Source organism: Homarus americanus, unplaced genomic scaffold, assembly GCF_018991925.1.
Source record: "Homarus americanus isolate GMGI-L3 unplaced genomic scaffold, GMGI_Hamer_2.0 scaffold40995, whole genome shotgun sequence".
NCBI classification, from domain to species: Eukaryota; Metazoa; Arthropoda; class Malacostraca; order Decapoda; family Nephropidae; genus Homarus; species Homarus americanus.
Genome location: NW_024745778.1, coordinates 313,853 through 327,500, shown reverse-complemented (window position 1 = coordinate 327,500; position 13,648 = coordinate 313,853). Strand labels below are relative to the sequence as shown.

Below are 13,648 nucleotides of genomic sequence, written 5' to 3'. Positions count from 1 at the left end.
TCCCTACCATACTTTATACTGTGATTAATCCATGACAACAAGTGGATGTGATGGGTGGGAGGGAAACACAGGGATGAGCTGACTTTCTTCATTACTCTAACATTAGAACAATACAAAAGTCAGCTCAATCCGGTGTTTCCCTCCCACCCATCACATACTGTACTGTGTTTCCCATACTGTCCATGATATTTTTATATTCTTGCAAAGCTGCAGCCGAGACAACTACTGTCTTCCCTTCTTGACAGTCACTCCTACATAAAGCATTTTCAAGAAAAATTATTGTTGGTTTCTCTTGAGATTTTTTTGAAAGTGTCCTGAGGTATGTACAACAGTGTATATTGTAGGCAAGGTACTTCAGTGTTACCCTACAATGAATGTGGCAAATACCACCATGCACAATTGTAAAAAAAAAAAAAAAAAAAGGTTATTAGAATGTGTTAATAAGATATTGGTTTACAGTGTGACATTGTGAGGCAGCTGTTTTGAATATGTAAGTTATATCATTTCATACTTTTTAATTATATTTCTTTATTAGTTAAAATTAAGAACAGTTATTTGATTTTGTTATTTCTTATTTTGGGCAAAGAGAAAAATGTGTGCTACTTGTCTAACATGTTCCTGTTCAAGAGCTTAGTAGAAGGAAGCTGCAGACATCTCGGTATGTACTGACAATAAAACACACACACACACCCTCACTCACTCCATTTTGTAAAGACAGTTTTACAGATACAAACCTCTAGCTTTCTGAGTACATCCCTCCCATAGTGATTTATCAATATTACATATACCTGGTAATTGTTTCATGATTGTACCATTGATCACCCATATATGATCTTGCACCATTGATCACCCGTACATGATCTTGCACCATTGATCACCCATACGTGATCTTGCACCATTGATCACCCATACATGATCTTGCACCATTGATCACCCATACATGATCTTGCACCATTGATCACCCGTACATGATCTTGCACCATTGATCACCCGTACATGATCTTGCACCATTGATCACCCGTACATGATCTTGCACCATTGATCACCCATACATGATCTTGCACCATTGATCACCCGTACATGATCTTGCACCATTGATCACCCGTACATGATCTTGCACCATTGATCACCCGTACATGATCTTGCACCATTGATCACCCGTACATGATCTTGCACCATTGATCACCCGTACCCGATCCTGTAATACAATATCGAGATAGTTGCCGCTGCCTTCCACTGGGTTCTTGGTAAATGCTCATTCAAAAAGTGCCAAATAATTTATCTAGGATTAGTGATATTCGAAAGGTTTTATATTTTGTAGTGAATATTTTCTTATTTCTGTCCCATAATATGAATTTTAATTTTTTTTTATTCCCATCTTATGTAAATTTAGTTCATAATTGCATAAGAGAAATGTGTGTTAGTGTTGGATGTATTTCTTGAGGGACTACAATATTTTTATTTAGTCTTTAATTTAGGAAATACTGTAGCTGTTGGATGATTTTATACTTGTATGAAAGTTTACATACAGTACAATACTGTACTACTATACAGTACTCGTTGCTTTTAAGATACATTATAAATTGTATATTTTTCCAAGGCACAGAAGAACACTGTTTGTCTGCCTTATTTAGGATAATAGATCCATGATTGTTTTATCTTGGGGCCCATTCAGACATCTTATTTTAATATTGTTCCTGACTGTGTTGTCTTCTATGTGTGTTGATGACACAAGACAGTAAGGATGTACATTAGTATTGGGACTAAATCCATATTGATCTTTGATGGATTTTGTAGACTACAGTATTGTACAGTATTTCATAATGTACTTAACATGATGAGTATTTTACAAGGTGTATCAGAAAATAATTGTTTAGTAACAGTTTTGTATATGTAATTACCTGGTAATAATTCGCCTTTTCCCAAGGTAATTACTGTTGCTCAAAATTAATTTATGAATTACTGTACCTTCCTTGAATTTTGTTTGCAGTATAACTTGGTGAGAATCATGGAATAATTATTTGTCCATTGGGTTCATGATGAGGCAATCTTTTATTCAAGTTTACTGTAGTATATTGTATTTAAACCCATATTTATTAGTAAATTACTAAATTCTGACGTATAAATTTGAGACAGTGCTCTTTTGTAAATACAATATTGTGATTTATATTTGACCTATGAAGATGATTTGTATATTTAAAAATAATATGAAGGCAAGGAAGAATCTGTTAGTGGCTTATATGGATCTAGAAAAGCACATGATAGAATTGATAGAAAATTAGTTTGGGAAGTATTGAAAATGTCTTGGATAAAGGAATATTGTTGAATAGTGTTTAGAGATTTAATTGTGCATGAAGCAAGAGTTATGTGGATGGGAGCTGGTGTGATTGGTAATGATACGGGAAGTCAATGGAAAGTGAGCAAGTCGACTGCTCTTTACAGGACCTTTTTTTTATACGCAATTCAATATTGAAGTTGCAAATGTTAGTGATTGAGTTTGTATGGATGTAATGAGAGAAAGATGTACACAAAATTAAAAGTAAACAAAGGAAACAAGAAGTAGTGAATGTATGCTTAGATGAAGGAAGTGATATTTTTCAGGTTTTCTGTGAGTACAGTAGCAGTAGATTTATCAGTGATTGAGGCAAATGAGTGACAAATTTAATCATAGAGTACTGTAGATAAATAAAGTAAGGTATGGTAATTAGTGCTTTGAATAGAGTAATGGAGATAGAGAACTTTGTCAAAGGAACCCAAGATGAGGATGTATAGGAGAATAATTGAGTTGACATTAAACTATGAGGGTAAAACAAAATCTCTAAGAGGCACTAGGAAGAATTAAGTTAGAAGTGATGGAAGTTATGTACATTCCCCTTCACTAATGCGTTTACAGGGGCTCATCAGGTTTTGTGCAGTGTGGCAGCGTTGTGTTTGGTTACATTCGACAGAAGGAAACTCACAATAGTAAACACACTATGAAATCAAAATAAAACAATATTAAAACAAATATCTCAATGAAATGATTTGTGAAATGTTTATATGACGAGTTCCTGTAGGCAACACTCATGAAGGGGACTGTACTTAGGACGAGTAGTATGCAATGAGTACAAAATGTGGAAAAGGGAGGAATGTTGGACATGTGAATACAGTACTGTATAGTGAATGTATAGGAAATGAAAGATAAAAAAAAAAGTATAGTTCAAAAGTGAATATGTATGATTGAAGAGCATAGTAATGGCTGGTTTGTTGGGGTACATGGAGTAACAGGTAAACCAGATGGAAGCCTTGAGTCTATGTTGTGGAAGGAGAACACTATATCTTGTTGTAGCAATAAATAAAAGAGTAGGTGGGGGGGGTCTATATTACTCTTGGTGTCAGCCACTCTGTGCTGTAGAATAAAAAGAATTGAAAGAATGAAAAGAAACAGTCACTCATTTGTTAAAATATTGTTATAATGTTTTGAAAAATTACAAATACTAGTTTTTGTATTTTCATATTGTTTACTTGGTGTTTTGTGAATACCTGTAGTATAAATTCAAATTTGGTATAGTGTACAAATTTTTTTTAAGGTTTGTTTCACAGACTATTTCAAGCCAACTTGTAGATGTCTTCAGTGATCTCAGTATAGTTTGTCATTATTCTTGTAATCATATCATATGAAATTGAAGAAAAATTTTTTTAGGATGAAGTTTCTACTGTTACAATGTCAATTTCTTTTATATGTACAGTACAGTATTAATTTATATATGGCTTATTTTACTGTAATCCTATGACACATAATGGTTCAAGTACAGTATATGAGTCTTTATATTTTAATTGGTAAAGTAATCAGTAAAGCCATTTGTAATATCAATAAAGTAACATACAGTAGTTGTGATTCGTTAGTTATTAATGAGTCTGTGATAAATGTCAAAGAGTTACATATATATTCTCTTAAAGGACAATACTTATAATGTAACTGTTTTGTATTTTTATTCTATAAATATCATTTAATAAAACAAATAATCATAACATGTCTCTAACTCTTATACAAGTATCCTCCGATTTAAATCATCCTTTTTACTATAATATGTATTATCATTATTTATGTTTTGACTTCCTCTTGTGATTTGCATTAGGCAAAATCCATGTTAATGATAGTTATTGTTTTGCTTAACTTGCTGATGGGTTGGGTATGTAAACACTGGGGAAGTGTATCTTGACCTTCACTTGTTAAATCCAAGATAGCCAATATCCACAGATACCGTACTGCTTTTCCATCCTCTGCGCAGCTTCACCTGCCTACGTGTCACCTCACGGCCACCGTGCGAACTACAATCCTGCACTTTGTTTCAACGTGATCGTCTCTGCCCCCACTCGTGTAACAAATGTTATCATCATTAATCATTATGTAACCCTTATTGCTGTGATACTTTGCCACTATTGGTAAGAGGAAAATATTAACTTTCAGAATTTGTTTTGTTTTGGTTTCTATGAAGCGATCAGTGGCTAGCAAGCATCCTGTCAGAGTCAGATTGATGTCACCGCTCCATCAACAAGAGTTCCCTTAGTCTCGGGGGGGACATGTGATGATGACCAAGCTTGTTATTATTAATGTGGTGAGTATTGTTTAATTTTTTGTATTTATTAATTAGTATTGGTTCATTTTTTTGTGGTACATGTCTGTGTCGGACAGGCCAGGGACGTATCCCATTGAAACCCCCCATTAAAAGGCTTGCAATTTACGTAAGGGTTTTCAGGAATGCAACCCTATCATAAATCAGGGGATACCTGTATTATTATTATTATTTTGTGTGTAGAATACTTAAGAAATATGTAAAGAAATGCACTGTTGATGCCACACTTTAATATTCACACCTTACAGAATTACATCTATGTATCAGGCAGAGGTGTGGTACAGGTACTGTCTAACATGTCTCGCAATCCTTGTTTAAATCATCACTTGAACAGTGGCTTAAAGTAAAAGTTGAGGTATTACATATACAGGTATTACCCTTTTTTTTTTTTTTAACAAGTCGGAAATTGCCTATCCTATCTCACCTTGCCTGCACCTTACCCTGGGTGGGTGATCATTTGTAATATTAAGGGATACTTCTAATTATTTCTCCCAAGGTGATGCTGTAGTCAGTTGTCACAGAATTTTTTTGATGTTGTAGTCATCCATATTCAGTACAAAAAATTATGTGATTCTGTAGTTAATTGTTTGCACTTGGATAAAAGGAGAGAATATCATATGAAGCCTCAGCCTGTGCACACAAGTAAGTTAAAACACAGTTAGTGATCTGGTCTATACAGTAATGTACTGTATTTATGCTACAATAAAAAAATAAATAAAAAAATACAAATGCATTATATTTGGACATTCATATACAGCTCCTCCCCGACTTACGACGGGGTTAGGGACCCAAATCCAGGTTGTAAGTCGGAAATGCTTAAATAATACATAGAAAATCTAAAATGGGTGTCTCTTTTTCTTCTCAGCACCACAAAACTCTCACTTTTAAGCTTGCCAGCCATTTTAAAGTGAATTGCAAATGAAAATTGTGTCTGTGTACTGACTTTGGGACTCGAAAATACATAATTTGATCACATTTTGGTATGACTGAGGCAGGTCGTAAGTGCGGGTGGTCGTAAGTCGGGGAGGAGCTGTACAGTACTATACTGTACAAATGTTAACCCCATTACAGTAGAGCATGAGTTAAAAAAATACAGTATGTATATAAATAATTTCAGATTACAACTTTATGAAGTTTTTCAACTACACATGAAGAAATAATAATATAAACTATACAGTCCCCCCCAAAAAAGTATCATTAGCCATGGGGTCAATGTGATTCGAGGCTTAACGAGAAATGTTACTCAACCTGTTTCTGAACGACTGGTAGTTTACATCCACGACTTTTGAGCGTGAATGAGTTTACATATATACTTTTTGGAACGATACATACATTAATATAGCTTAATGGATTTCTTGTTATATACTGTATTGAGGTTATCTAGTTTGTCATACAAGGACGACTCCCTCTCCCAATCCTACCCCCATCTTTAGCTGTTGCTGATATGGTGAGCAGGCATACCAACTTATGATGATGCACTGGGAATCATATCTAACAATATTTTTTTTTTTTGGGGGGGGTGGAGGGGGGTGGACTGCACATGTCATAAACTATACATAATATCATATAATGTACAGTACCTGTACTGTAAAGTGAAATTAAGAAAATAATTTTTTAAAGCTGACTTTAACAATCACAATTACCAGGTATATATTTTTGCATAGAAAAGTATTTATGATTTATTCTAAACTTTGACAGTCCTTTCCTTCAGTCACTGTTGACGCTAGCCTATAGCTTACAATGTGAACCTATTTATACAAGACTTGCAGATATGGTAACTATTCTTACAGTAAGGCTTGCTTGCATTTCTTTGCTCAACCTTTTTCACTCACAGAAACTGTGGCTAGTACTTTTATTTCTCTTTGACTGGCAAAATCCTCCATTTTCAGCTTATCAGTACTTAGGTCTTTGCACTGAAGGGTATAATAGCAATCAGGATGGATCTTACTGACATGGCGTCTAAGTGTGGTGGTGTGTAGAAAGGATTTGAAGCATATGCTACACTCATACTTTGCAATATCTCTTATTTTATTACTTAAATCACCACTATTTAAATCATATTCGTCAAATAATTCACAGTTTTCACCACTTGACAGAAATATCAGTTGATCTTGGTGATGTGTTCTCATATGATGGTAAATAAAATTTTGTCGTGTGTTACAAAATATACAATACCTATCTTCCATGCTGCTACATTTCTGGCAATTTTTGAAGGAGGTAATCAGCTTCTTCTTTTCACTTTCTATATATTCCTCATCTATTGGATGTTCCATTTTTGTCATATGGTCCAGCAAAACACTTATTTTCTTATATGAATTTCCACAAGTACTACACACAGCCCACTTACAGCTACAGTTCTCTTGGTCTTCATCAGTTGTCACTCGAGCTTTGGATGACATAAATAGAGAGCATCGTGGGCACTTCTTCTTGTCTTCCATCTTTTTCCGAATCATTCTGGGAATAGCATCAAAGTTCTCCCTTGTTTCGTGACCAAGTCGTCTCATGTGATGGTGAAGTCCTTGAGGAGTGCGATAATAAGTGTCACACTTCATACAGAGAAACTGTTTAGTACAAGTACATGCTAAGTCAGTTTTAAGTGCAGATCTGTTAGTGCCCCCTCCATGTAATGAATCCATGTGTCCTTGAGCTGCATCTTCATCTTCAAAGGACATGTGAGGACAGTGAGGACAGAAGATGTAACTCAAATAAGAATATCCACTACAAGCTGTACAATGTTCTTTAATAATTTTGTATTTCTTCCATAATAACTTCATTTTGTTCCAGACATTATGGTCATTTATCCTCGCATGTTTTCGAAGGTCTCCAAAATTTGCAGTGGTTTTGGGGCATTCTGGGCACTTTAACAAAGGGCAAATACATTTAGAAGCCTTAGCATACTTTGTTTTCTTCACTCCTCGCAATCCTTTGCCAGAACGAGATTCTTGTTGAATACTGTAACACACAACCTCTGTGTCATCATCCAAATACTGACCACCTTGGTGTGACTCTTCATTAATAAGTTTTGACTCATATTCTTTGGTACTTCTCAAAGATTCACCTGCAGGACACCACTGAAGTAATGGTGCACATGCCTCCTCTGAGCAACTTTCAATTACCATTAAAACTCTAATGAAAAGATAATAGTTAACAACACATAGTTTATCTAATATTGCACACCGTGGACAACTAACTGCACGATTTCCTTTTCTTTGAGCCGCGAAAAATGGAAAACTGGAGTAAAAATCTGGGTGGTCAATTAGAACATGATGTAATAAGTTAAGAAGCTTCTTAAATGTTGTCTTACAATGGTCACACTCATAATCATTACAACTGCAGTTCAAAATCTTTAACTGCTGGGACACTATTGCTATGAATTCTGAACTGGGGTTAGAGACTTCATGAGCACTGTCACTTAGTGAGTGGTCCTTTAAGAAATGATCCTTTAAATTAAAATATGATGAAAAAGTGTGTGAGCACAAAAGGCAGGTCACTTCAGAGCAGCAAGCGGGGCACCCAGTTGCCTCATTTAAGCCAGTAACACTAACTTGTGAAGAAGATAAAGATCTTTTCATTCCACATGTACAATCTGCAGATATGAACTTCAAACACTGTTCAAAACAACTTTGCAAATCAATGGGACACCCAGAGGCACTGCCACCTGTAATGTGCACAGGAGGAGAACAGTCAACTTTCATATTACTTTCACCTCCACCTTCATTGACTTCAGAGATAGTAATTGTAACCAATGTATCATCTGATTCAAAATCATCTTTAATATACTTCATTTCTACCATTGGAGAATCTAAGTGCATAGTAGCTTCATCATCACAAGAATTTACTGTAACCCCGCTAGTATCCTCACTACAGTTTATATTAGTGCTTGAGGGTGATTCTATAATGCAAGGATACTTTTTTTGATTGTTTGACACACACGATTTCTTGATTTCATTACGGGTACTGTTTAAGAAATCTTTAGTTGTAGTTGCCTTCAAAAGATTGTTCTTTGTCTTTGTTTTTTTACTTTCAATCGCATCAACTGTATTACACACAATACTATTGTGACAAGTGCTGACTAACTTCTTCCCCTTTATGATTTTCCGACCTGTGTGTTTACTACATAATAACTGCCCATACTTCTTTTTCTTTCTAATGGCTTCAAAATAATGTTCTTTCATATGATCAACATCTCTCATGTGTTGATATAGATCACGACATTTAAAATATGAAACAGGGCATGTTGGACATTTTAAAAGTGGGCACTTGCATTTAACTTCCCCAGAGACTGGTGGTGGCTGCACATTACTTGAAGACTTACTATCAAAATCCACATCTTCATCATTATCTGTATCATCAGTATCAATAGCCACCATCTGATTTACACACCGAGACATTTGTTCATCATTCAACAAAGTTTTGCTACAATACTGATCAGATGCCTTGACATCACAGGGTTTAGTATTATTATCAATGAACTGTGTTACATCATGAGCATCACCCTTAAATATACCTGTATTTAATGCATCTTCTTTGTTAAAACAAACACTATTATTACTGCCCTCTTTAATGTATGAAGTCTCTCTCACAATCTGAGGTGAACATGCAGGGCAGTCAATCCCTCTCATTCCTGTGAGCTCATCTTCATAATCTTGAGCAGAGTGGTGATTAGTCATTTTCCAGTGCTTCTTCAGGCTGGGATAACAACTAAAAGTTGCTAGGCACACTGAACATATGAATGTCTTCCGGCAAGAACAAACATCATTATTCACTTTAGTATGTGATTCTCTTGAACATTTTTTACAGCTGGCTTTTGATATTTTGGCTCTTTCTTGTAAGTCGCTGAGTACTGTTTCCCTGTTCTTTGGCTGATGTCCTACCACTTGCCAGTGTTTTTCAAGTCCAGAACTCTCATAGTATGACTGAGGACAAATGTGGCACTGAAATACCTTCAAACACACACAGACATTGGCAACACTTCCAGGGCCACTATGATCATGTTTACCATTGTTCAATATTTTATGAGTCACCTCCATGTGATCCTGAAGTATTTTCTCTGTTGGAAAGCATATGGAGGGAAACCATGGGACTGTATCATGATCATCATGAAGGCATTGTTTGCAGTTCATCTGCAGCTCTCTATTTTTCTGGGACACTAATGAAGTCTGCCTTCTACTGGCCCTATATTTACTTGCCAAGTGTTGTCTTAAGTAATACAATGATTTATACTCACTGGGGCATTTAGCGCACAATAAAGGAACACACAGGCACTGTTGGCTGGCCATCATGAACATCAGTGACTCAAATCCACAAACTATTACCAGTGGACTACAAGTTATTCACCACATACAGTATTTTTAAATGTACCATAACTCCTGAAGAATCCTTGTAACTTGCTATTAACTTTGGCCAGTTTCACTGAAGTAGTACAACAGGCTGGCTCCTCAGTGTCATTCATAATCCTGGAAGTACAGTCAAGTAATCAGTCATAACCTAATACTTTTTAACCAACTACATAATGAAAAATGTCAATCGAAGAAAAGTTATTTCTTACCTCGTTAATTCTGTATAGCAAATCGAGAGAAGGCCTTGTTTTTTCTCATATAGTATATAAAGTCCATCCGAGGAGGATGCCATCTTATTTGTTGCGCTCCAGTCAGCTGTTTAAGTGAACAGAAAGAGTTTGAATGTTTCATATACATTTAATAACATTGTTTTGTTTCATACTCACTAAGATATGGCAACAGCAGCAGCAAATTTAAACAATATTTGTAAAGACAATAATGATGAATTATTCTTTCTTACATTAATAATAATAATGTCCCCCAAAAGGTTAATTAATAGTGGAATCTGAATTGTTTTAAATTATTAGCTTGATGAAACACAAACAGCAGCAGCAGCACTGTCCTTTCCTCATACATGAACACCTCCAATGAATGCTATTATTGCATTGTACTGTACAGTATGTATTATGATTCATCCAAGATAAGATGCACCAACAAAACCTACCTAACTATCCTAGAATGGAAGTACAGTAAGTTATATTAATATTTGTTAACAATTGAGGGCTGGTAAAGGGGAAGTAACATTGGTATTTACAGTTAAAATAAAGGAAAAAAAAAAGAAACAGAATAAAAAGTACAATTCCTCCACCTGATTTGGTTTATTCTTGAGGAAGAAAATAAGTTTTCTATAAATAATTGGCATTGGGTAGCTAGTTAACCCAGACCCTTGTCATTAACCTTTACTATCAAGACACTTCTCTTTTGAACAAAAATCTTTACTGTATAGGTGATTTATTGAAACAAGCGATAAAACATTCTTACTGTAGAAACGGACATAAAATGATTTTATAATGTAGCTAGAGTAAAAAATAAATGGCTGAACCTAATATCCCACATTATCGTTGAACTCAAAACTGATTCATACAATATGCTCATTGCTCATGTTTTTCTGGATTTCTTGTGCTTGATCTGTTGTTGAGAAACAAATGTCTACCAACAAACAAATGCTTTCAGACACTGTTATACTGTATGATTTAAGCTTAACCTAAATAAAATACTACAGCAAATAGATCATCGTTAGGTAATGCTAAGTAGGTTAGGTTGGCCCTTCAATCTCGTGTAAATCCTGTTATAAAACAGTTGTTGGTAGCATTCGTGTGTATGAAGCAATCGCTGGAAGCAGTTATATAAACAATCAAAGAGGCATTGGTAGGACTTTACGGGTAGTTGTAGATCAGTGTTTAGGATGATAAAAGATGGCAAAATAAAATATTAAAACCGTGCAATTTTCTCAAGGTAGAGAATGAGTTGTCTTCAACTGAGAATTGGTTGAATATAAGAGGTTTAGGTACACAAGAATCATAAAGTATTACCCTTCCTTTTTGATGATTTTCTCATAAATACAGTACAATACAGTACAGAGTATACAGTAATTATTTAGTAGAGACCATGTACAGAACTCTATATTGATTTGTATATAGCGAGACAGAGCAAAAAAATACTTTATTCTTCAGCGTTTTCGTTTGAAATATATATATATATATTTTTTTCAGTTTCACTTGAAAACATGCAATTTTTATCACACAAAATGGCCAGGTCTTTGAAGTACGTACAAATAAAGAGAAATCGTGGGGTAAAAACACGCCAAACAAAAAACATCTAAAAAATTTAACTAAATTACTCAAATATCAGATACATGTACAGTACAGTAGATTGTATACCTAACCTAACCTAACTTAACCTAACCAGAGAAACCAGAAGAACCTGACCTAACCCATTAAGACAAAAACAAAAACAAAGAAACCTAAAGAAACCAAACCCACAATTGAGAAGTAAAACAAAAACTCACTAAATATAAATTTCCGATGAAAACGAGTAAGAGCAGGCGCACAAGAATCATGTGACATCAACACTTTCCCCAAGTGAAATCGAAAAGTCCAATTAACTTGAAAAATATATATTTTAAACAGTAACGTTATAAGGTAAAGTTTCTCCCTATATAAAAATCAATATAGGGTTCTGTGGATGGTCACAACCAAATACTGTACAAGTATTAACTCAATATACTAATACACTGGCAAAGTATTGGAATTTTACCAATTCAGTAGATGTTTTTTAACCCTTTCACAGCCAGAGGTTACCCTAAGCTGAATAAAATCGCCTGGCAGAAGCCAGAATAAAATAGCAAGTGCATGACATGTGGTGAGAAGGTTAATCGAGGTAGGTTTTAAACAAAATCCCCAAAACCACGAGACAATAGTTGTTGGGGTATTATTTTAGTTTCGGTCATCCAGGGAATTGGTTAGGTTGGTTATGCTACACAGGATAATAACAGTAAAAAAAAAACGAGCAGACCGCTATACGAACAGGTACTAAACTGTTCAGTGGTGAAATATATAAAAACTTTAATTAATCAAAGATAGGCCTAGTGGCTCAACTCGTACCTTAAGCAATTAGGACTGGCCAAGGTGTCCCATTATAAAGTATAGATATGTCTTTAATCTTTTCACTTGTCCACCATATATAACCTAACCTAACCTAACAGTAATTAACTCTACCTTACCTGTATAAAAAGACTTGAGGTGGAATTTTTTTACCATATACACAGAGGTTTGTTTACACTCTCCAGGCTGACGGCTCTCTCACGTATACCTATAAAATATGTAATGATTATACACATGCTGTTATATACATATTAAAAATAATAATTTACCTAATATATTATTCTCATTACATAAAATAATACGTTATAACATCAACAAGTTGGTCAATGTTGGTTATTTTCAAGATCACGACTGTTTAAATGAATCTAAATTAAATAATTCGATAATATAAATATAACTTAACTTTATAAGCCTATTGTAGGTTCGGTTGGTTATCATTGAACAATTTATATTAGGAGCAATAATAATGTTTTAAGTGGTTTAATTCGTGGTATACTTGTAACATTATTCTGCAAGACCATTTTCTATGTCACATGTAAGGGCCCGTAAGAGGGAATATCCAATAGGGAAGTATATCTCTCCATTAAACTATTATTTTTAATGAGTTACCATAGGGAGACCGTGACGCCGCTCGATGGCAGAGTGACCCAAGGATAATTATATATTATAGTAAGGATAGGTCACAAAGCACTTGTTTTGCCCACAGTTTTGTGATGTCACTGTTGTAAACGTGTGTGAGTCGCGTCATCTGGTGAGCTCAATGTGTGCCCATGTCTGCTCCAGGGACCAGTGCATATACAGTACAATTATGGTTATTTGTGCAATATACGGGTGCACCAACAATGCTCAAATCCCAAGCAGAGAGCAGATCAAGTATTGCAGATTTCCCATAGATAACTTGTGATAAATGGATAAATGCTTGCAAAGAAAGTGATTACAGACTTGAGTACAGAGTAAAGAAAATGCAGTTAAAAGTCTCACCAAGAAAAAGTACATCACTGTATCCATGAGCTGTACCGACCCAACAACTTCCAACAGCAAAATCAGTTGCAAAGGTGGGTAATTATTTGGATCTTGACTGTTGCTAATT

General features: G+C 34.9%; 1 protein-coding gene across 1 annotated transcript; it reads right to left on the bottom strand.

Annotated features, from left to right (window-relative positions):
* Positions 1–6,112: 6,112 nt before the first annotated feature.
* Positions 6,113–12,848, bottom strand: LOC121878791. Its single transcript, XM_042385212.1, has 3 exons — positions 12,678–12,848; positions 10,165–10,270; positions 6,113–10,072 (listed from the first exon to the last, which is right to left on the bottom strand). Exon 3 carries the CDS (start codon positions 9,902–9,904, stop codon positions 6,431–6,433), a length of 3,474 nt encoding a protein of 1,157 aa, XP_042241146.1. The 5' UTR covers positions 9,905–10,072; positions 10,165–10,270; positions 12,678–12,848; the 3' UTR covers positions 6,113–6,430.
* Positions 12,849–13,648: the final 800 nt, after the last annotated feature.